At 45.2% G+C, this 25,509-nt stretch overlaps 1 protein-coding gene across 2 annotated transcripts in view; it reads right to left on the reverse strand.

Annotated features, from left to right (window-relative positions):
- Window positions 1-1,255: 1,255 nt before the first annotated feature.
- The window catches only part of RUNX1 (RUNX family transcription factor 1), a 98,222-nt gene continuing 73,968 nt past the window's right edge, over window positions 1,256-25,509 (reverse strand). For both annotated transcript variants that reach the window (XM_044284465.1, XM_044284464.1), the window contains 2 exons: window positions 6,243-6,404; window positions 1,256-3,877 (listed from right to left, as the gene is read on the reverse strand). In XM_044284465.1, coding sequence (XP_044140400.1) covers window positions 3,384-3,877; window positions 6,243-6,404 — 656 coding nt within the window. In that variant the 3' untranslated portion in view covers window positions 1,256-3,383. The remainder of the gene's footprint in view (window positions 3,878-6,242; window positions 6,405-25,509) is intronic.

A 25,509-nucleotide genomic window follows, 5' to 3' on the forward strand; every position in this document is an offset into this window, starting at 1 on the left:
TAGAGGAACGGCACAACAAAAATGCTCCAAGTGAAATACAATAATTTACTGTTGGGAGAGGGGACGGGTCCTCTGTAAGGCTACTTTCACACTAGCGTTAATATTTTCCGGTATTGAGATCCGTCATAGGGTCTCAATACCGGAAAAAAAAAACTGCTTCAGTTTTGTCCCCATTCATTGCCAATGGGGAGAAAACATAACTGAACAGAACGGAGCGCTCCAAAATGCATTCCGTTCCGTTCTCATACCAGAGAGCATACCGGTTAGCTTTCCGTCCTGGGATCATGACCCACAATGCAAGTCAATGGGGACGGATCCGTTTTCTCTGACACAATAGAAAACGGATCCACCCCCCATTGACTTCCAATGGTGTTCATGACGGATCCGTCTTGGCGATGTCATCGCCATAACGGATGCAGACGGTTGTATTATCAGTAACGGAAGCGTTTTTGCTAGTGTGAAAGCCGCCCACGATTAGGTTGTAGGTAGATTTGGATTGCTCTTCCCCAGACACAGGAAATACAGAAGAGCCCAGCCCCTGATAATACCGCCTTTATTTTTGGCATTTTCGACTCGTCAAGATGCTTTCTGCGCAAATATAATAAACGCGATGGGAAATGACTGTAACAGAAAAGGTCAGAATAAACAGAAGTACCGTCTAGCGTATGGTAATCTGATAATCTGGAACTTGTGTCCAAATGAAAACCATAAACTATTCCAAACTGTCAACAGACCAGAAAGCTGAGCAGAGACGGCCAACTAGAGGGCTTCTCTGTAAAATATTTCAAGGAAGGGGTTGTCCAGGATTTTTTTATTTTTTTTTAATGGCTCCATGCTTCCAAAAACAGCGCCACACCTGTCCACAGGTTGTGAATGGTACTGCAACCGCGCTTTACTGAAGTGAATAGGGCTGAGCTGCAACACCACACACAACCTGTGGATAGATGCGGCGCTGTTTTTGGAAGAAAGAAGACATGTTTTTAAAAAAAATCCTGGTCAACCCTTTCTAGGACCCTGGTCATCCCGCGTTAGGACCCTCAGAGGGGCTACACAAAGTGTCTAATGCTCTGGATGGCCAACACCTCCATGCATTACATGGACAGCCTGTTGATTCCACCTTATTTTCCCTGTGGGGGGCGCTATAGGACTACTGACTGCTTGTTGCTGGCTGAGCCGATCACTGAGGTCCTGTGATCCCCTTATCGTCAGGCGTGATGCCGGATGATGGAAATCTTGCCGCGTTGCTCTGTACTTCTACTTGGATTTTCTTTTATTATCGGACAAAATGAAACTCAATTTACCTCAAAACAAAAAATCCATTTGATAATCCATAAAGTCCAATAATCCAGCACACAGCTGCAATAGAAAGTGGAATAATTTCCAGAAAGCTTGATGGTTCTTTACCCTAACGAGTTTCATATATATATGAACATCTGATAATCCGGTACCTAGGGGGGTCCAATGATTCCAGATGAAAGGGATTTAATAAAACTGCAGTCCCAATGGACAATGGGTGTTACTGAGAATCGCTGGTTATGGGCCTGTAATGTCTATGGGTGGCTTTTTTCTTCTCATATTTCTGTGGTTAATACATAGGAAGCTACACATTTGGCTACAGTCAGTGACTAAATGAGTAGTCTGCACTTTAATATACCTCACGTTACCAATTCATTCATTACCATCCACTGAAGGTGAAATACAGACTCGGCCATTTGGAACCTTCCAAAAAAATAATGTAAACACTTCATGTAATGGTCATGCCCAACCCACCATGGTTTGGGGGTTTCTGCTGGTCCCGCCATGGGTACAATTCTGGGTCCTCATCTATATATTTTTGAGCATTATATTGATATGAACAGTCATGGGTCAGTAATGGAAGCAGATACCTTATAGCAGTGATGGCTAACCTTCCGGCACTCCAGGTGTGGTGAAACTACAACTCCCAGCATGCTCCATTCATTTCTATGGAGTTCTGAGAACAGCCAAGCAAGAGGGCATCTTGGGAGTTATAGTTTTACCACAGTTGGAGTGCCGGAGGGTAGCCATCACATGTAAAAGGCTAGTCAATCGCATATGGTGGACTGGTTTACCATCGGCCCAGCAAAGGGCATTATTCTGAGGGCGCACATATCGGCGCCAACACATAAATACAGGTCATGATAGGTTCTAGTAACTAGTGAACATGGTCTAGCCCACTAGTAAGTAGTGACCAGGGACTAGCCCACCAGAGTACCAGAGGGTCCTTAGTTGGGCACAGGCTCTACTACAGGTCCAGGACATAAAAACCCAATTAGGATGCCACTAGGGTCTATTATTTTTTTTTATTCAAAACCATTACACTTTTTTGATGATATAGAGATTGGACCCCAAGAATAATTTCCTTTGGTGGGCCAAGGAACCCCAGTCCAACACTGCTAGTGACCTGAATCAAAGTGAGCTTCTAGCAGGGTTGTCTTCAGTTGGGCCTCATAGGTCAAGTTGTAGCTGGGCCCAAAATGTAGGCCCATGGAAGGATTCATTGGCCTGCTGTTGGGTCAGTCCAACTAATAATCTTAAGAGTCTGTCCATAACGGGACCAAGAAGCCCCCAAGTCACGAAAGGGAACACATACACATCCTTATGTCATGACCGATCTCATCCTACAGAATACAACACAGTTAACGTGTCCAGCATTGCAACGTTGCATCAATACGATCTCAAATTAACCTGAGGGGGGAAAAACATAAAAAATAAAAACATTAAATTTCCCCCAAAAAATAAAAAATGTAAACAACATCCTTATGTAACTGGGATAATAATTAACAAAAAGTCCTGAATACTATACATAAATAAAATTGGGTCTCCTCGGGGGCGGGCACTGCTACTGAAATAATTACACATCATTGCCCAATATTTAAAAAAAAATCAACATGAAGTATAATACAAAAGATGTACGTAAAAAATGTAAAATATACCTGGAAGCTATAAAATTAAAAGCAGGAAAGAGGCTCAAGGTGCCGGAGATAGGGACAACCTTACTTTTGCATATGATTGAACGAAAAACAAGTGAGTTCCACTGAGTAACCTGAAATGTACAATTACGCTATGGAAGGATGCATCTAGGCATCCATCATTTACATTGATACAGAAATGTTCCAGAAATTTCCGGTGAGGTTCCACACTGCCAACATCCACTCTTCGTAGCCCATTTGGATGCCAACGTGAGTTGCTCCTTCTAGACGCCATATTGGAAATCTGTCACATTTACGTGAAAGCCATTTACTTCCATCCCGTTGGCTTCACAGCATTGAGAGATCAGATACGTCTTTGGAACCGTCCAGGATGACCATGTACGTAGGTGAATTCAGATGTAGACTTGATGAACCATCACATCTCGATGCTCTTCAGTAGGGTCTCCATACCGCTTCCTCCAACCTTGGCGTGGTGCCCATGTTGGTTGGAGAGTTGCTGTGACTTCCTTCTGTCTCGACCACGTCGCTTTGGTTAGGTAGGTTGGGGTTGAGAAGAGTTGCTCCCGTGGAAGCGTTAGTGCAAGGAGGAAGGATGCGAGGCGGTGACCTGTCTCCTCCGGACATCATGGAAAACTGGTAAGACCCAGCTGAGGTTCCGTAGTAGAGATGGTATGAAGGGGAGCTGGCCTGGAATGGGCTTCCTTGAGCTTGAGAAGATCCAGGATATGGAGGTGGTAAGTAGGTGTGGTATCTGGTGGCACTGGTCATGGCGGACATACCAATTCCAATGCCTGAAGACACCGGGGTTGGGGTATATGTAAACGCTCCGGGATAGTGCATGCGTGGATCCGAAATCGACGAAAGGGTGGAGAACTGACGATCGATCCCGACTCGAGGGTCGCTGAATGCGGTCAGGTCTGGCGCACCTGTGAAAAAAAAACAATACATATTATAAAATGATCAGTGTAATAATCGCCAGTGGTCAAGAACATCTGTCTCTCCTGCTGGGAGTTGTAGTTTTGTACCAGTTGGAGAAGTATGAAACCACTACTCTATAACATAAAATGAAAGGGTTTGTCCATTTTCAGTCAGAAAATTAAAAGGTGATGGCCCGCCTACAGGTGACCACCACTGGTGGCTGCCAGGACAGTGCTGGAGAACTGGAGTCCTGGAGCTGTCCCACCTTGAGATCAGGTCAATCAACACTCCAGCAGAAACAAACAAAGCCATACCGGTTGGATTATATCTCTGTCTATCTTGACTACATGCAAGGACCTGGTGAGAAGTTAACCATGGAAGCACCAGAGCGAGACGGGAAGTAGACACTAAAGATGCTCAGAAGATAATTTCATTCCTTATGTAGTGGGATGGTGGGTGAATGTGCCGTCAGTTTGGGACTTGGCAGTCACACGCGGTATTGTGAGGTGAAAACAAACAAGCCCCCAGGTAAGACGTGCCGCTCAGACAAGGTGTGGCGTCTTGTCTGGGGAGGGAAGTTTTTTTTTTTTTCAGTCTGTAGTAATGGATTTCTTGGGAGACATGGGACATTCCTACAATATCAAAGCTGCTAGACAATAGTTCAGTTGTGCATCTACTGCTTGTTTACAACATTATATATATGGAGAAACCCCAAAAGCCATGTGGGTGGTCTTTTGTATGAATACGGGAACCCCCCTCCTGGTGCTGGTTTTATGCTACCAAAACCCCTACCCTGTACGTTCCTGGACGAAGATGGTTTGATACATATGGAGTTGAGTTGGGAATGAGACAACTGGACATCTCTGCATCACAATCAGCCTTTATGGCCATTTTCAGGTCATATATTGTTACAGATCAATTGTCCCATATGACCTGGTTGGGGTCTACATACAGAACAGGAGATCAATATCAAAAATTAAAGCAAGACCCCATTTGTGGTGGTGGGGCTTGTTCCCTCTTTCAATGCCAGAGTGGAATACACTACTGATAGATAAGGGGAGTGCCATGCCCCCCTCTCCATATTCCCTCTATCAGTGACCATGGCAGGTGCAACCTTGGTAGGTGGTCTTAAAGGGGGTTTCCAGTTTTCTGTAAATGAAGATTATTTTGTGCATAGAGGGAAAATTCTACAACTTTCTAATATACTTCATGTTTCAATTCTTCACAATTTTCAAGATACGTGCTTGCTTTCAGTGAAGGAGAGCACTTGTTTTCAGTGAGAGGCTGCTAGTCCTGAGCTCAGCTGAGAAATGGAAACATCCTGAACTCCAGACTGATACAATGTAACACACTCAAAGAGCATTGTTTAGACTGGATACAATGTATCCATTTCTCAGGACTAGCTGTGGACAGGGTTACTGTCTGTGAATGTAAACAAGTGTTCTCATTCACTGACAGCAAACTGGGATCTTTCCAGTGTTAAGGAATTGAGACATTAAGTATTTTAGAAAGTTGTAGAAAGTTTCATTTGTAAAGTGATTCAAAGGGACCCTGGGGACCTTTTCTGCAGACAGCCCACAGCGTGGCCGGATAAGCGGTGCCAATCATACTTACCTGATCCCCGTCACTTGGTACCGGCTCCTTTGCGCCTCTGTCACCGCTGCAGCTCCTGGCATCCAGTTTGGCGCAGGTCAATGACTGGCTGCAGTGGAGACCCAGGAGTGATGGAGCCGGAACCCAGCCGCAGGGATCAGGTAAGTATGATTCCCACCATTGCCATGCTGGGGGATCTGCAGAGAAGGTCCCCAGGGATGAACAAGCTCTATAAGATTTAGGGCTCATTCACACAACTGTATGTATTTTGCGGTTTGCCAAATACGGATACTGTCTGTGTTGTATCGGCATTTATTGTGGATCCATTGACTTCAATGGGTCCAAGACAGGTTCTATCCCTTGTGGAACAGACCTACGGATGCGGAAAGCACACGGAAGACACACAGAGTTAAAAATGTGGACTCAACATGGACAATATGCATATTTTGCGGATTTGTGAAAGCAAAATACATACATTCGTGTACATAAGCCCTTACTAGCAGGGGTGCACCTAGCCATTCTGCTGCCTGAGCCAAAAACTGAAATGGTGCCCATCTTCTTAACCTAACCCCTTCGCCACAATGAAAGCGCTCATTGCCCACGGCCCTTCCGCTGCCCCCTCTTTCCCCTACCTGGTGCTGCCTGAGGCCTCACCTGGCCTCGATGGTGGTGCACCCCTGCCTGGTCTCCTCCTACCTCACCTGGCCTCATTGTGGTGCACCCCTGCTTACTAGAAAGAAGACCTATGGTCTGTGGACTAGATATGTTCATGGTCTATACCTGATAACCGACTGGAGAGCTCGGCGCTGAGGGACGTCATTCCGCTGGCACGTCCGGGTGAGATGGGGGTGGCCGGGTGGACAGAAGGTGTGGCGATGGACCCAAGGTACTGATAGGACTGGTCATAGGACCAGGACGGAGATGTCTGAACTTGTCTTGTGTCTACAGAAAAGGAAGAAAAGCAAACAGGTCCTCGGTTATCAGAAGCTGGTTGTGGTCAGTGCGATTGTGCTGCGGCTGACGGCGAGACAATGAGCGCTCTGCGCGCCGTCCATCATGTGAACGGGAGGAACAGACCCGTCACCCGCTGATCCTTTCCAACCGCAACGATTTCTAGAAGGAAGTTGGCACAACCCGGTTCTACCTGTCACTGAGTGATCAGACTAATCTTACACTGTAATGTTATACAGATGCAGCAGAGCTGAGTTTGCCAGCGCGCAATCAAAGTGTTTTGTCTGTGGTTTCGGGCAGATGCATAATGAAAAGTTGCACAGGTTTCTAATCCACTTTGGGTTTCCATTCCCTTCAATTTTCAAGATCTCTGCTTGCTTTTGTGAATGGAAACACTCTAGTTTATGTTCATGGTGCTCTCTGCCTGCTCACAGCTGAAAATTTGTTACAGTATAGCAGAGTAGACAGCTAAACCGAATAGCACACATCTCCCTGCTGTTCTGGAACACAGGATGTGAGCGCTTACCTACACTGATACATTGCAACGGACTGCAGCTGTGTGAGCCGGACACGGTGCCCCTGAAAACCAGAATGTTTCCATTCACTGACAAAGAGACATCATAAAAGCGGTAAGTTAATATTCAGACTATGCAGCTGCAATGCCTTTGTTCGCCGCGTAGTCAAGAACTGCGCTGCAAAAATCCGCACATGGCTTTACTGCCAATCGCTGCGGTTTTAACGCACTTTACCTGTGCTCGCTGCAGAACCGTGGCAATAGCGGTAAACCATCGCGTGTGCGGTAAAAACAGCATCGTCTGAACATAACTGCTGTTGCAAAACTACAGTTCCTAGCATGCCTGCAGCTATTAGGGCATGCTGGGAGTTGTAGTTTCGCAACAGCTGGGGGGCCGCAGGTTGAGCATCCCTGCCCTAGGGGATCGGAACATAATACACATGGGCTGTTAGTATTACTATACAAGTATATTATACAGTGAGTAACATAAAACTCTGCGTTGGTCCACTGCGCAGAAAAGCAGCCACCTGACAACATCAGCTCTGCTACATCCTCATACATTCCCCCCTATGTTTTCACTGTTCTAACAGTGGCCGAATCTGCTATTTACATTCACATGTTGTCCTTGCCAAGCGTATTCCTTAGATCAGTCGTCGGTATTCGCGTAGAAATAATAACATCTAAGTATGATATTCCCAACCTGTCATTTTAGGGTTAATGTGCCTTCTGGAGGCCTGCAATACACCCTTAGACCGCTAGGTGGTAGCAGAGGGCAGTAAGTGGAGGAGGCTGGTGGAGAAGACCCACCTGGAGGGGGTGAGGACTCACAAGTCACCCCCAGGCAGTATGGGGAGGATTTTGGCGCACAATGCTCGCCGTGACACTCTCAGTAGGCGATGAATAGCAGAGCTGACCTTTGGACACCATTCTCAATGCCATTACTCACAAGTACAAATCCCAGAATCCCCATATACAAGGAGCTGGAAATCCCTGCCGCTTTCATGTCCAGTCCACCACCCATCAGCCATTTATTCTTCCTTTACTAACAGCTGGAATAAGACGCCTTCCAGCCTCAGGTTGCGTAAAAAAAAACCAAAAAACAGTCCCAGCAATGCTGTGATTGGATAAACTGGTAATACGGATGTAGCAGAGCTGAATTTGTCAACACGCTTCTGGACTGTACTGCTTCTAGATTCAGCTCATAGGAGCTCATTCGCGGTCCTATAAAAAAATCCTACATTAGTAGTAACGTTACCAGCTGCAGCAGAGTGGAGTTTGTCATTCGGCATCATGTCTTCACACGCAGCAGATTTTGTCGCAGAAAAATTTCACGCAACTGAAAATCAGATCCATTTATGCTATGGCGGTAAGCACATTAAAGTTGCAGACATTTTTCCGCAACATCTGCCGCGTGTGAAGGCGCCCTTATAATCATGATGCCAAATGACAAACTCCACTCTGCTGCATCTGTACAAGAGCTGGTAACGTTACTACTGTAGGAAAGCCACGAGCACCAGCAAATACCAGTTAAAACCACCGTACATCTAGTTGGCTATACCTAGAGGACCAGTCTAGACTGACGCTCACTTCCCTCCGTTCACACACCGCGGTTAAGTCGCAGTTTTTTGCTACCCTATAGGCAGTAGTTACCTGACATTCAGCTTTTTTCTCACTAGCCACTTAGTAGTTTATATGATCATCCCTATCCTTCAATATCAATCAGCTCATGCTTTTACACAGCAGCCGATCTGACAGACCAGAGCTGCAGTGTAAAGCATGGTGGAGAGGTTCAGCAGGGGTTGGAACCGCGGATGAAACAGGAGGTGGGTTTCATGCTACCTTGGATTCTAAATGAATTGATGATCTGTCAAGGTGGAAGGGTGGCATGGCACCCTAAGGTCCAACCTCATTCTGACAGCAGCCAGCGCGAGTACGGTTTTATTTTTGGAGGCAGCAGGGGCCACGCCAGGAAGTCGGTGGTTTCAGGTATACTTAATTCAGGGGGAGGGGCTCTGAAGATTTGAGGATATGAAACATGAAGTAAGAACCTGTGTGGAATTGAGAGTAGTAGTCATATCACTTCACGGAACGAACCATCTAATTATAAGCTGATTACAGCCATTTTAACGCTCACAGCTGCGTTTTAAATAGGCCGATGGGGGTTGTCATCCGGCTTTCCTTGGGCCCTGAATGGAAAACCTGTCTTCTTATACTAACCCCCGCTCCCACTAAGCAAACTGCCTGCAGACCACTGCTACAGCCCTTCGCTGGGTTACTGCAACCCCCCTCCCCCACCTCCAACACATTGTTTGTGTAGCTACTGCAACAAATATGAGAAAATGGCGCAATCGCCCAAATATACTTTTTTTCTGATACAAAGCTCCAAATCCTCTGCATCAAATAAAGGATAAAGTTCTGTCTGCCTGAAGTCACCACTAGAGGGAGCTCACTGCACACTGTTATAAACTCACTATTGAGTGAGCTCCCTCTAGTGGTGGCTTCGGGCAGGCTGAATTTTCATCACTTGACTTTACATCTTCGCAGGGGATTTGGAGCTCTGTATCAGGAAAACCAAGCTCCAACTGCAATAGTGATACATTAGGAAATGAATCAGCACAGAATGGCGGGCCCAGAAATAACATTACGACAAAGAGTGGACATTTCCTTTAAAGGGGTAGTCGTTTATGACACGACCGTAGAATATGCTATAAATGTCCGATAGATGGGGGCGTTCACCCTTCCTCTGAAACCAGCCCCTATATCCAAAATTGGGGTTCCCCCACCTCCGCATGACTCACGTCTCCTTATTATAAAATTGTATTTGGCTTTTCCTCACCCACCCAGCTTTCCCAGTCTCCCGCCTATCCATGCACTCCTCATCATGCATGATGCGGCTTTAAGGATCCGAGAAAAGCTGGGTGGCAGCCCGAGGAGGATCTACATCGCTATCACACAGCTTTCCCGAAATCCTAAAAAAAGCAAGTCCGGTGCAATGAGCTCAGCCAGGAGAGGGGAGACGGGACTGGGAAAGGCACAGAGCAGAAGCTGGCACCTCTCACCCCCTTGTCCTGATTTCCTACCGCGGACGAGTAAATACATAAACCGCTCTGCCCAATTTTTTAATTTTTTTGTCCTCTCTCAGATATTTCTGATCAAATGGTTTTAAGCCTCTTCCCTTAAGTAACCCGAGCCAGTCTGTCTGCCGGAGGACCCGCACCAGAGACGCTGGGTGACAGAGGGCTGACTAAGAATTCAGTTTGAGAGCATCACCCATTAGTCATGAAGAAGATGAGAGGAACACATAAATAGACAGGGCAAGCTGGCACAACATGGCATTTCCTGCCGCCGTCACGCCCGTTCTGGTAAGGAGTGTTCGACAAAACTATTTACCCCTTTCTGCAAGATTCCACAGTCGTGAGCGGCGTACAATATATAGTACAGCGCAGAGCCTGATAGTGTCAATCACAGAGCCACGGGAGGGAGGCGTGCGCCGCGCGTACCTGGTGCCAGGGGGTGCAAAACCACTCCGCCTTCGTCGGGGTGCCTACATACAGGACAGTGCATTGAATCTTTATCCAAAGTAAAGTACAGCCAGAATAGAAACCATTATATCTAGACTGATGTAGCAGAGCTGAATTTGTCATGACACAATGATGCAGGTAAATTGATACACTACGTCATCGGGTTTTTCCTATGGCACATATCATGCAACGATCGAATTTGCGTTTCAATATGGCGGCACGCATACAAGCAATGGGAACGGTGAACATGTCGATATTTAGGGGTGGGGGTGCACACGATCGAATTTGCATTTCAAAATGGCGGCACGTATACAAGCAATGGGAACGGTGAACATGTTGATATTTAGGGGTGGGGGTGCACGCGATCGAATTCGCATTTCAAAATGGCGGCACGCATACAAGTAATGGTAACGGTGAACATGTCGATATTTAGGGGTGGGGGTGCAGACGATCGAATTCGCATTTCAAAATGGCGGCACGCATACAAGTAATGGTAACAGTGAACATGTCGATATTTAGGGTGGGGGTGCACACGATCGAATTTGCATTTCAAAATGGCGGCACGCATACAAGTAATGGCGGAAATGTCCACATTTATGGGTGCAGCGATTCTGCGCATCAGCAGCGGTTTGTACAACATTTATGTTTACATGGCAACCATGCTACATCTGTGTCTAGAGCTAGATGTAGCAGAGCCGAACTTGTTCCTTTTGCATAGAGTTGTTAGTTCATAGGTAAAGGCGAGCAGTCAAGCGGACATTTCAGCATTGTTGGCAGACAGAGGTGGCGGGAACGTCACGGAAGCGAGGAGTGGGTGGTATTCCCCTTTAAGAGGTGTGAGTGCACACAATACGGCGGCATGCATACAAGTAATGGTAATGGCGGAAATGCCCATATTTAAGGGTGCAGCAATTCTGCGCATCGGGGATCACTCAGCAGTGGTTCATGTACAATGCAGCTCTGCTAGATCTGTATCCAGAGCTAGATGTAGCAGTGCCGAACTTGTTGCTTTTGCATAGAACGGTGATTCAAAAGTAAAGGCGAGCAGTCAAGCGGATATTTCTGCTTTGACGGCAGACAGAAGTAGCGGAAACACCGCGGCAGTAGCGGTGGGGGGTGCGTGCGCTCTTGGGTGGGCTCTACTTATACATACATTTGATGCCCAATTTCATGGGAGCCTCATTAAGCTAAGTGTGTTTTTCGGAGTGTGGGAGGAATCTGGAGCCCTCGGAGGAAACCCACCCACGTGGGGGGAGACGCAAACTCCATGCAGATGTTGACTCTAAACCAGTGGTCTCTATGAAACTACAACTCCCAGCATGCCCTGACAGCCACACAACAATACCGCCCACGTTATGTATACCTAACCGCACCCAGGGCATCGACTGCCTGGCACCTTTTTTTTTTCCTGCCCGGAACCTATAATTATTACCCGTTATTAACTAATTATTAAAATGTCTCTTGATATCTTAATTAACTTCCCCTTTGATATTGCGAAATTCCGACTTCCAGGGAAGATCGCCCTATGCTTTTCAGCGCCGCATGAACAACATGGTGTGCGCGCCCTCACGCGACTTTAGCCAGTTTAGTGCAAATGCCCTATGACAGATGTCAGTGTGGACAAGCTGTAATGCCGGGTCAGAACCGGCCTTGAATGTGTGATTTACACGTCAGGGACGGTGGTGGAGGCCTTCATGTGCCTCCTGTAATCTGAGCATGGAGAACTGTATTCTAGGAAGTGTAGTGTGTAGTAATCTAATATAGGATAAACGTACTGCCCCCTCACCCTACATAGTAGGAGCTCAGGTAAGCTGTAGGGGGCGTGTCTGTCAACAAGCTTGTCGACGGTTTCCAATGACGACCAGCAGACTTGTGAATGCAGCTCTGGAGTACATTTACAAAGCTGTAGAACTAAGCAGATTTACTGTCAGGAGGTCACAGGCTGTCACTTTTTTTGGGAACTGGAGATAAAGAAGCTCGAAAGAGGTGGGAATCGGGCACAGGGGATTTTTATTTTTGGTGTAAATACTCTTTAAGGCTCCATTCAGACGTCCGTATGAAAGGTCTGGATCCGTTCCGCATTTATGCAGAACGGGTGCGGAACCACTCATTTTCAATGGGGCCGGAAAGGATGCAGACAGCACACTTCCGTTCCGTGGCCCCGAACTTCCGGTCCGCGGTTCTGCAAAAAATTAGAACATGTCCTATTCTTGTCTGCAATGGCGGACAAGAATAGGCATCTTCTATTATAGTGTCGGCCATGTGCACATGGCCGGTGTCAGTGTTTTGCGGATCCGTGTGAATGGACCCTTAACCTCGCACAGGCCCAGGGAGATAGTGAGGGTTTTCGGGAAGAGTCTGGACGAGAGCTTCCATTCTTTCCATCTCGCCTAGGGGGCATTTTGGACACACGTTGGCTGACTCATTACACGGATCGGTGGGACAGGCCCCGGCCATTGTAGTAAGATGGGTCTTTGAAGCTATTATAACCTCATCCCTCAGAAGATGGACTGAGCAATCGGGCAGCAGAAGACAATATGTCAAAGGGGGGGGGGGGGGGGTTCCAGGCTTTAAAAAATAAAACTTTAAAGGGGTTATCCCATGACTAATGTAAAAAATAATAATCAGACTTTATATAGTTCATGACAACCTCTTTATAACAAAGCTAGAACCAGCCCTGTACCTCACATGGATCCAGAGATCTCCACTTTCATTGCTCTGCTAGATTTATATCAAGGTGGCAGCTCAAGGGCAGTGTCTTCTCTGCTGCAGCTCAGGGGCGTGTCGCAGCTCTGCCTATCACAGCTCAGGAGGCGTGTCTCAGCTCTGCCTATCACAGCTCAGGGGGCGTGTCTCAGCTCTGCCTATCACAGTTCAGGGGGCGTGTCTCAGCTCTCCCTATCACAGCTCAGAATGCAGTTGAAGGATGAAACTGAGCATGTGCGGCCATCTCAGTGAGCAGGACAAAGAAATAAGAAAAAGAACAAAGACCTGGTGGTACTATACAGATACATTGTATTGAATAACAATACAAAGTTTTTAATTACATGTAGTTATAAAAGTATTCAGATGCAGGTGCTCGTTTGAAACCTGTAGAATGTTTTTCGTGTGACAACCCCTTTAAGCCAAGAAGCCCATATTTAGCTGTAAATCCACCACAGCTCTGCCAGAAGCCACGCAAGGCTATGGCATGTCACCGATTCACAAACAGGTTAGTATCCTCTGTGGACCATTGGATCAGTGGAGTGGCGGGGAAGTAAAAATTATTGTTTTTTTTACATTTGCAGCTGCCAGATATTTCTTCTAAAGCCTGGAAAACCCCTTCAGATCACCTTATAATAAAAGAAAATCCCAGTAAACAGCGGCCCTTGAAGGGATTTTTCATGATTAAGACGATCGCTGGGGAACAGTCCAAGATCGCTGGAACTGCCATGGACTAGAACAGAACGGCCTTCACCCTCCAAAAAAACTGCTGAGCAGAGGTAAAGGGACACAGGGTGCTGAGAAACCTCGAGCAACCTGAGTGTGGAGCATGTAAAACTTCACTACTGTGGACCACCATGGACCTTATCATTAACTCCTTCACTGTCCTAGACCACAAGGGTCTTCGTCATCAATACCATTACTGCCCTAGACCAGCAGTGAATTTATGAATTTACTCCTTTACTGCGCCAGATCCCCAGGGACTTTATGGTTAATGCCTATACTACCTAAGACCACCAGGGACTTTATCATTAACCCCTTTAATGCCCTGGACCAACAGAGACTTTTTCATTAGCGCTTTTACTACCAGAGACTATCACTAACCTTTTCGACTTTATCTTTGACTCCTTCACTGCCCTACACCACCAAGGACTTCATAATTTCCATTATTTTACTGCCCTACACTACCAGGGACGTTAACATTAACCCTTTCATTATTTAGTCACCGTGAGGTATTATTTGGACAACAGACGGCAGTAATACATGGGAAATATATGGCAGTGTTATGTAGGACCTGGTGGTATTATTATGTTGCTGTATGAGGGTTTTTATACATTGTATGGTAGTATTATTTGGGTATTGTACAAAGGAGTTATTAGGGTATAGCATGGCAGTATTATGTGGTTACTGAATGGCTTATAATGTAGTGTAGGCACTGTATAGCAGTATTATTTGGGTACTGCATAGGGGTGTTATTTGAGCAGTGTATGGCAGTATTATGTGGTCACTGAACGGCTTATACTGTAGTGTGGGCATTGTATAGTAGTATTATTTGGGCACTGTATAGAGGTGTTATTTGAGTATTGTATGGCAGTATTATGTGGTTACTGAATGGCTTATATTATAGTGTCTGCAGTGTTATTTGGGTACTGTATAGAGGTATTATTTGAGTATTGTACGGCATTATTATGTGGTTACTGAACGGTTTATACTTTAGTGTGGGCATTGTAGAGTAGTATTATTTGGGCACTGTATAGAGGTGTTATTTGAGTATTGTATGGCAGTATTATGTGGTTACTGAACGGCTTATATTATAGTGTCTGCAGTATTGGGTACTGTATAGAGGTATTATTTGAGTATTGTACGGCATTATTATGTGGTTACTAAGCGGTTTATACCATAGTGTGGGCATTGTATGGCAGTATTATTTGGGCACTTTATAGAGGTGTTATTTGAGTATTGTACAGCATTATTATGTGGTTACTGAACGGTTTATACCATAGTGTGGGCATTGTATGGCAGTATTATTTGGGTACTGTATAGAGGTATTATTTGAGTATTGTACGGCATTATTATGTGGTTACTGAGCGGTTTATACTATAGTGTGGGCATTGTATGGCAGTATTATTTGGGCACTGTATAGAGGTGTTATTTGAGTATTGTACGGCATTATTATGTGGTTACTGAGCGGTTTATACTATAGTGTGGGCATTGTATGGCAGTATTATTTGGGTACTGTATAGAGATGTTATTTGAGTATTGTACGGCATTATTATGTGGTTACTGAGCGGTTTATACTATAGTGTGGGCATTGTATGGCAGTATTATTTGGGTACTGTATAGAGATGTTATTTGAGTATTGTACGGCATTATTATGTGGTTACTGAGCGGTTTATACTATAGTGTGGGCATTGTATGGCAGTATTATTTGGGTACTGTATAGAGATGTTATTTGAGTATTGTACGGCATTATTATGTGGTTACTGAGCGGTTTATACCATAGTGTGGGCATTGTATGGCAGTATTATTTGGGTACTGTATAGAGATGTTATTTGAGTATTGTACGGCATTATTATGTGGTTACTGAGCGGTTTATACCATAGTGTGGGCATTGTATGGCAGTATTATTTGGGTACTGTATAGAGGTATTATTTGAGTATTGTACGGCATTATTATGTGGTTACTGAGCGGTTTATACCATAGTGTGGGCATTGTATGGCAGTATTATTTGGGTACTGTATAGAGGTATTATTTGAGTATTGTACGGCATTATTATGTGGTTACTGAGCGGTTTATACCATAGTGTGGGCATTGTATGGCAGTATTATTTGGGTACTGTATAGAGATGTTATTTGAGTATTGTACGGCATTATTATGTGGTTACTGAGCGGTTTATACCATAGTGTGGGCATTGTATGGCAGTATTATTTGGGCACTGTATAGAGGTGTTATTTGAGTATTGTACGGCATTATTATGTGGTTACTGAGCGGTTTATACTATAGTGTGGGCATTGTATGGCAGTATTATTTGGGTACTGTATAGAGGTATTATTTGAGTATTGTACGGCATTATTATGTGGTTACTGAGCGGTTTATACCATAGTGTGGGCATTATACGGCAGTATTATTTGGGTACTGTATAGAGATGTTATTTGAGTATTGTACGGCATTATTATGTGGTTACTGAGCGGTTTATACCATAGTGTGGGCACTGTATCGAGGCGTTTTATGGGTATTATTTTTAGGCACATGCTCCTCAGCTCTCCAGCGTTGCAGGAGGATGGGCCTTGTTTGGTATTACAGCCTGGAAGGACTTTCTGGGAAGCTGGAGATGATGTGCGATGATCTAAGGATGAGCTGGTTCATTTTCCTGACTTAGAGAAAGTGTAAGACTCGTATCAGATGCAAACTTCAGACTTGCACGGATGAGGTCACCTTGGGGGAATATGATAGCGGCAGCGGCGCGGTGTGAATCCTCCCTCTAGGGCAGAGCTTTGATTAACAAGGTGAAGTGAGGTCTCCTTCATGTGAAGAAAGAAAAGCTATATTGTTTTAACTGACTTTGAATGCGCTATTGATATATGTTGTACGGCGCTGTGTAGATACATGAAAGGGAACCAACCTGTCACTTAACACCTTGCGCTGAGGGCGGGCGCCAGGGACGCGCAGCCGGGAACTATTGGGATTTTTCTACAGGATAAATGCACCATTTGTCAAGTCAGACAAGTGTATGATGTCAGCGCGGTGTGTGGCGGGGGATGCTTTCAAGGGCACGCGTCTGGGAAAAACAAAAAAAAGGGCGATTCCAAAATGAGGGGATATTATTATGGGACAGTCAGATGCAGAGAGGAGCAAATTTCTTAAAATTCGATGCTGGACCAAAGCGGTCATCTGATTAGATTCGAGTCCAGACAAGTTGCCCAGATTGCCTGGAAAAGTCTGTCTGTCTCTTCCGATTGTCCCGAAACGAATCACAAAAAATTCTAATTCTTTCGAACCTGAACTTTTTGGGAACTTTTTGAGAATTGATTTGCTCATCCCCAGTCAGATTCCTGTTCATTGTTATGTTAAAGGGGTTTTCCGAGACTTTCATATGGATGGTCTATTCTCAGGGCAGGTCATCAATATCAGATCGGCAGGGGTCCGACCCGCAACGCCTGTGATGTCACGTTCATCGGTCACATGGCCTAGGCGCAGCTCAGTGTCCCGTTCAAGTGAATGGAGCTGAGCTGCAATACCAAGCACAGCCACTATACAATGTGCGGCGCTGTGCTTGGTAAGAGCAGCAGCGCCGCAGCCTCCCGGGTGTCGGACCTCTGCCGATCTGATATTGATCACCTACAAAACACCTGGAAAAACCCTTTAAGGTGATGGCTTTCAACCTGTGGTTCTCCAGGTGTGGTAGAACTACTACTCCCAGCATGCATTGACAGCTTCCCAGAGGCACAACCTGAAGATCCTGAGACAATGCACAGTCTGTAACAGGGACCCCAAATATCAGGGTACAGGAGCCTAAAATTTGGGGGCACATAAAGTCCTGAAGGGGCTGCAATGTTACATGTAATCCAGCCAAGGTACTGGGGTCCTACTGGTTTGACTGGAGAACCCGGTTACCCTGGCTTTCTCCTTGCTCTGGTGCCGCAGACATTTTGGTTCTGCTCTCTCGGACCTCGCGCGCTCGCTTGTTTTTGTCAGGACGCCGTTGCCATAAATATATCTACTTCCTTTTTTCTGCCTTACAAAAGAAGTTCTGTTCCAGCTCTCTGTTCTTCTTTCTGTTTCCGGATTTCTTGTGACGAGACTCTTGGCGTTCTCGTTTCACGGCACCCGGCTCTGCTCACATCCCCTTGCTAAAATCTGCACGCTGCGCGCAGGCGTAATGGAATCCCAGTGCAAAATCTCCCTCCGCCACCACCATGTACCATTTATAAGACCGGCATCTTCCTATGTGAAATCTGCTCAGAAAAGATAGTACTGCTTGTCTGCAAAGCCTCATAAATCAAGGACATATAATTATATATTCATAACGTATATAACATTCTGTTCATCCTGAGCCACCTGATTCATGACAAGAATGCCAGAACTACTGTGGCAAAGAGCTGGCCAACAATAATCTCAATGTGTAACTACCGGGTAGCAGGCACAGCAGCTGCTTTGGGGCTCAATAACTATGGGGGGCGTCTCCTCTCAGACATAAAATGCAGACAGCGACGACTTGGGGTAAATGTGGTATTACTTTTTGCTTTATCCCTGTACTATGACATCAAGTGTTCATTATACCTGCATGATGACATCATTATGTCTTTCTTATTAGTGCTGTGATGTCACAGGGACGTCATGACTTTTTTGTGTGTATTATGCCTGTGCTTTGATATCATGATGTGTATTATCCCTGCATTGTGACATCTGTGTTTGTATAATTATTGTGCCTCTATATCACAGAGAAGATTATCCCTGTACTGTGACATCACTGTGTGCATTATCTCTATACTGTATCCCTGTACTGTGACATCACTGTGTGCATTATCTCTATACTGTATCCCTGTACTGTGACATCACTGTGTGCATTATCTCTATACTGTATCTCTGTACAGTGACATCACTATGTGCATTATCCCTGTACTGTGACATCGCTGTATTTATTATCCCTGTACTGTGACATCACTATGTGCATTATCTCTGTACTGTGACATCACTATGTGCATTATCCCTGTACTGTGACATCACTATGTGCATTATCCCTGTACTGTGACATCACTGTGTGCATTATTCTGTACTGTGACATCACTGTGTGCATTATCCCTGTACTGTGACATCACTGTGTATTATCTCTGTACTGTGACATCACTGTGTTTATTATCCCTGTACTGTGACATCACTGTTTATTATCTCTGTACTGTGACATCACTGTGTGCATTATTCTGTACTGTGACATCACTGTGTTTATTATCCCTGTACTGTGACATCACTGTGTATTATCCCTGTACTGTGACATCACTGTGTTTATTATCCCTGTACTGTGACATCACTGTGTTTATTATCTCTGTACTGTGACATCACTGTGTGTATTATCCCTGTACTGTGACATCACTGTGTATTATCCCTGTACTGTGACATCACTGTGTATTATCCCTGTACTGTGACATCACTGTGTGCAGCATGGAAACCAAAATAATCATAAGGTTTTTCTATTCGGAACTTACTGCTTAAGATGACCATTCTACATTGTGGCCCCATTCCAAGTTTTGCTATTGGGGGCCCATGATTACTTTGGCTTTCATTAGTGGTAGTTACCGAGATACGTCAACAATGGATGAACGGGATATTAACAGATGATTCATTTCTTTATATTTCCTAATGAGAACGTTTTGGGTGGAGATCCCCTTTAAATGAACCACACACTGAAGTTTATATGATTCAAAGTCATTAACACCAATATCTTGAGTCTTTCCTTTCATGACAGTAAGGAGCAAATCCCAGGTAAAGACACTTAAAGCGGTAATAAAAGACAAATCTATCGCCGCGTGTTTACAGCGGTGTGAAGGAAGGGGGCCTCTGCCCGACGAGAAGGAAATCGCCGAGATGTGTAGAGGGAATAGATCTTTTAAAGGTTACTCTTTTCTCCACCATTTCCCTAATCCCCGCATGTGAAGAAATCAGCTCGGCTGCCATAACTTGAGACGCTCCGAACAAGAGCTTCATTGTCTGAGACAGGTGTGAGATTGGAACGGATTCCAAGCCAAGAGAGCTGGTATCGGAGCCAGCTCTGCAAGCTGAAAACATGCAGCAACCATCCAGTAATACCGCTGCAGCCAGCCAGAAAGCGGGCAATTTAAGGCTTAGCACACACACACACAACATAAATCAGCCGAGGATGTACCAGCCAACCACCGGCGAGTTGGGCAGGAGCCTGCAGACTGTCTGCGCTCATCAGACGTCTCCTGTTTGGGCGATTGGAAAGCCTCTTTCAGTCTAGGTGGAGCAGCCTCAGACATACTTGGAGTTTGTCTTATCTTGTCCAGACAAACGTTCTTCTACCTGCGTGCTTCCAGTGTCGGACTTCACGTGTGTACCGAGCGGACGTCGACCCTATGAATATATAGAATCCATGACAAACCAGTAAGGGGCTCGGACTGTTGACTGTTTTGCTGATTACCGGCTGTGACTGGAACAGAATGCTCATTTTGCGGAACGGAACGTCCGGCCCATATCCGTAATGCGGACAAGAATAGGATATGTTCTATATTTTTTTTGCCGGATGCAATGGAATGGACAAACGGTGCCGTCCGCAACTTTTGCGTACGGTTCTGTCAGAACCACAAAAAATGCGGATCGGATGCAGACAAAAAAATTCGTTTGTGTGCATGAGCCCTAAGGCTGAGTTCATATTACTGTTTTCCGTTCTTCTTTAAATAAAAAAATAAACGGATCCTGTATTTTAAGCATCCATTTTGCCCATTTCCGCCTTAGATCCGTTTTGGATTTGGCAAATCTCATTCACTTTACTGGTACTGTATGACGCTGCTGTTTTTCTTCACCAAATCGGCGCACATTCCATAATCAGTTACCTTTCGGCCGTTGGTCGGTCACGGGCAACATCCGTGCGGATTCCACAGACGGATACAGACCCAATTCAACTTGAATGGGTCCGTGACCTGTCCGCATTTATAGGTGTTTATGTTTTTTGTGCAGATTTCATGAGGGTTTTCTGCACACAAATGTGCACTGTATGCAGGCACACAACGTATTTTGAAAAAAATGCGCTGAAAAAACAGTGCGCAATCCGCTCTGATTTTCTGCATGGTTTTTGTGCAGTTTTTTTGCGCAGCTTCCCATTTCCTTCAATGGATGAATCGGAGCAGATTCCGCTCCAAGATAGAACACGCTGTTTCTTTTTTCCACACTTTTTTGGGTAAAAAAAGCAAGGCCTGCCTCCCGTTGAAATGAATGGGAGGCTTTTTAGAATCCGCGCGAAAAACGCATAAAAAACAGCATCAAAAATCGTTGCGTGAACAGGCCCTTATAGTTCGGAGCTGCATTCCCAATTCTGCAGCTTCCGAGCTGAAATCTACTTGCATCCCCTGCTGGCTCAGTATCTGCACAGAGTTTGCCCTGATGATTTGCATTCATTCCAGACAGATCAGATCTAAACGGCCATCTTGGCTGTCACATTTCTATGGGAAGGCTGAATTTTTTACGACATGGATTTCTATTTCCAGAACAGGTAACGATAATTCATCTGTGTGGGGGCCGCCCGGGGATTATAATCCCCCCTCCGAAAATACATTTCCAGTAAACACTGTATGAGCTTTATCTGAAATTTCGGAGTGAAAAATCCACTGGCGGCTTCTGCTTCCTCTCTTGCTCTGGGATCAGCGCTGGCTGTTCGTGCCAATAATAGAGCCGGGGCCGCAGCTGTGGGTCTGTCGCCATCTTCCTGTCACACACACCTGTCGGGCCTTGTGCTTCTGGCAGCCTGGCCGGAGTCGCAGCTGCCTCTGGCTGCTTGACGGTTTCGGCTCATGAGTGGGATCAACTTGATACCCTGGCAGAATCCCCTACTATTTGCTTTAAATCATCCCAAACATGAGACAAAGTGCTAAAACGGAACGGAGGCTGCAAAATTCGGAGAAGTTGAGCGTCTCCAGCGCCTAGCACAGATGGCGGTTACGTGACCCGTCGTAAGTCGGAGTTTTTTTATGTGGACGTGTACTGTTTACTTTACAAAGACGTACATTAGGCCGACCATACGCTTTAGATACACTCAGCCGGCAGATATTCCTCCGGAACCCCCATGCACATGCTCACCTGGTTCGGCCGAGCATGCATGTGTTCCCAACAGTAAGCTGCGGAGCCTTCTGTCAGCTGGAAATCTTCCAGATGTATTTCTCAGACGTGGTCTGGCGCTATTATGGAGGCACCGCAGCTGACACCTTTATCAGATGCATTTAGCCTGACTACCGTACGTACAGCCTGTGACTCTGAATGTGTCATGATTCTGGAGCTGAACGCACTCTGAACGCATCCAGAGCCAATACGTCGCATTTGTGCAAAAGAGGTCTAAGGACTCATGCGCATGTGGTCCCAAAATTGCAGGTCCGCAAAAAAAAACCACATATACTAGCCGTGTGCGTGCTGCCATTATTTCTTAACCTCCCGTAGAAATGTCCTATCCTTATGACAAGAATAGGACATGTTTTATTTTTTGCGGGCTAATGGAATGGACCTGCAAATGCGATCGGCCGTGAAACCAATGGGTCCACATCCGATCTGTAAGAAATGCAAAATCGGATGTCGACAAAATATATGGTCGTGTGCAAAACCCACGGAAAAAAAAAGTGCAATGGCTCAAGTATAGAATAATATCTCATGGATGTCAATGGAACACTGCCCCTAGTGGCCAAAGCTTCATGGACCGTCAGTGGTACCATTATTAAAGGGGTGGCCCACTATATACTGCATATATTCAGCTACTGTAGTGATAGCGCCGATGTCCGAGGGTTTACTAGTCCTAATTCATCTTTATTAGTAGGACCGCGTACCTGCCGGCTGGTGATGTGGCCCATAAAAGGCTGCAGATGGAGGGTGAGTGGCCAGTCCTGTCCATTCACTTACACTGTGGTCAGACAGTCCTCAATGATATGGATGCCCTTGTGGGTCCTTTCCTGGCAGACCATCTCGTTCATGGTGCCTTAGCAGAAGAAGGAGTTGTCCAGGGTTAGAAAAACACGGCTGCGTCTTCCTCAAACAGCGCCACCCCTGTATACCGGTTGTGTGAGGTATTGCAGCCCACTGACACCTCCATAGCAGACGGACAGGGGTGGTGCTGTTTTTGGAAGAAAGCAGCCATATTTTCTAATCCTAGACAAGACCACAAGAACCAAGCAGCTGTCATTTGACAGCCGCTCCTTTCTGAGACATGAAAGGAAGGTGGCATCAGGAGGCCTCTGAGCGCCTGGCAGTGATGATGCCACCAAGCAATGGGATTCTTTTAAGGTAATTTTTTTATAGCACGGTCTGGTTCCTTTAAGTCCTTAGGGAATATCTTTGCCTACAAGAGCCATAAATCACATCGTGTTACAGTAAGTCCCACAGTCACACATAATGTGCAGAAAGCCTCGGCTCCTAATGGTCCATGAACCGGGAGGGGGAGATAAAAGTATGTCACGCATTCGACGCTTAATTTGTTGACAAATAGAGAATCCCTTCCCGGCAGCTGAACGCCGTGGCTGTAAGCCCCTCTGGTATCCTGGACGTGGTCACATTCTTCTGCTACGCACAACCCCGACAACGTGGCTGAGGATTAACAAAGCCTTAGTCATCTCGACTGGAGAATTTCACCGCCGAAATGTCTGCTGGATGGTTTTAAATATAAAAAGAGCGTCCCGCGCTGTGGCTTTTCATATAGACGAAGGGAATCACATAGAGGAAGGGGTGGATGTAAGACTTATGAAGCTGCGCAGGGGGCCTTGTGGGCGACGGGGCCCAACGCCACCCTAAAATGAAAAAAAAAAAAAAAGCTCCCTTTAATGTAGAGGATTGGATGGATGGGATGGAGCCAATGATTTCCATGGTATGGGATATAATTTCTCAATTATACATCATAATATAACATTTTAGAAGCACAAAACTGACTTCTGTGCCACAAAAAGAGAATACATATGGCACAAAAACATGACTGGGCCACCAAATACAGTAGTAATTAGCCGCACAACAATCCGACATAATGACTTTCTTTGTAAAAAAAATAATAATTACATGATGGGTAGTCAAATGGGACAAACTATGAAAGTGAGACTAAAAAAAGTAATCCGTCCCACAAAAATCTAACAAAAATTGCATTTTGTGACACAAAATGATACATAGGACTATCAAACAGGACAACCCACCAAATACAATAGTTAATAATCCCACAAGAATCTGACAAAAATGATATGATGGGCGGTCAAATGGGACAAAATACTGTTTGACGGTGAGATAAAAAAGTACGGTAATTCGGCCCACGAAAAAAATCTACTAAAAATTGCATTCTGATAAGTAGGACAGAATATGACTATACCACAAAAATCTAACAAACACCACTGTCCCCCCAAAAAATATTACACAATTATATTCTGTGTCACAAAATGATACGATGGAATTTCAAATACGTAGCACAACATAATACTGAGCCACTAAAATAGTCATTTGTCCCACAAAAAAACTAACAATTGCATTTTGAGTCTCAAAATGAAATGGCAGGCGGTCAAAAAGCACAAAATATTATTTTGCTACCAACAAAAACTGAACAAAATTACATTTTGTGTAAAAAAAAATAATTATATGATGGGTGGTCAAATGGAACAAAATATGACTATGAAAAAAATAATCCACAAAAATGTAATAACATTGCATTCTGTGTCACCAAATCATATGTAGGAGCATCTAAAGGGACAAAATGCACTTCGCCACCGAACTGTGACCCGTCCCAGAAAGATCGAACTAAAATTGCATTCCAGGTAACAAAAATTACATGATAGACTTTGAAATAGCACAACATAATACACTACCAAATAGTCATCTGTCCCACAAAAATCTAACAAAATCACATTTCGTGTCTCAAAATTTAATTATGGATGGTCACAAAATATTTTTGTGCCACCAAATAGCAACCCACCCCACAAAAGTCTAACAAAATCAGATTCTATGTCAAAAAATCGTGAATTGTCAAATAGTACAAAATATGAGCGTGCTATAGAATAGTAACCAGTCCCACAAAAAGCTAACAAAATCCTACGTAGGACTAGGAGATTTGCTAAAGAGACGTAGGTAAGGTCTCGATGATACTCACAAGTAAATTGTTAGATGTAGTGTTGGGGGGCCCAAATAATGGTATCCACTTGGGCCCTCCTCTGTCCGTGGCCACCTCTATAGAGTGGGGGGAAATGCCATGAAATATCTCATACTGGTGGACCATCTAAAATGTGCCTCCCAACTCTCCCGTGATGGTACATGTTGGGGGACAAAAGGATCAAGCTGTTGGTTTTCAACATACCTGATCTTTTTGTTCTCAGAGGTGATAAGTCGCCACTACAGCAGTCTGTCAGAGGCTTACTCCCCTCTCCCTATTCTCGGCCAAATGGGGCGTGCATGTGTTTAGGGTATTTGGGAGTAAAAGCTGTTAGTCGTAGGGTATTTTAAAGGAGTTGTACCAAGTTTTGAAGTTAGTCCCTATCCACAGGATAGGAAGGAGCTAACTGATTGGTGGGGACCCCCACCAATCCACAGAATTGGGGGGTCCTCTTGACCTGGTCTGATGGAGCGGAAGGTCGGGCATGCACTCTGCAGTTCCATTCCTTCTCTATGGGACTGCCGGAAA

Source organism: Bufo gargarizans, chromosome 3 (assembly GCF_014858855.1).
Source record: "Bufo gargarizans isolate SCDJY-AF-19 chromosome 3, ASM1485885v1, whole genome shotgun sequence".
NCBI classification, from domain to species: Eukaryota; Metazoa; Chordata; class Amphibia; order Anura; family Bufonidae; genus Bufo; species Bufo gargarizans.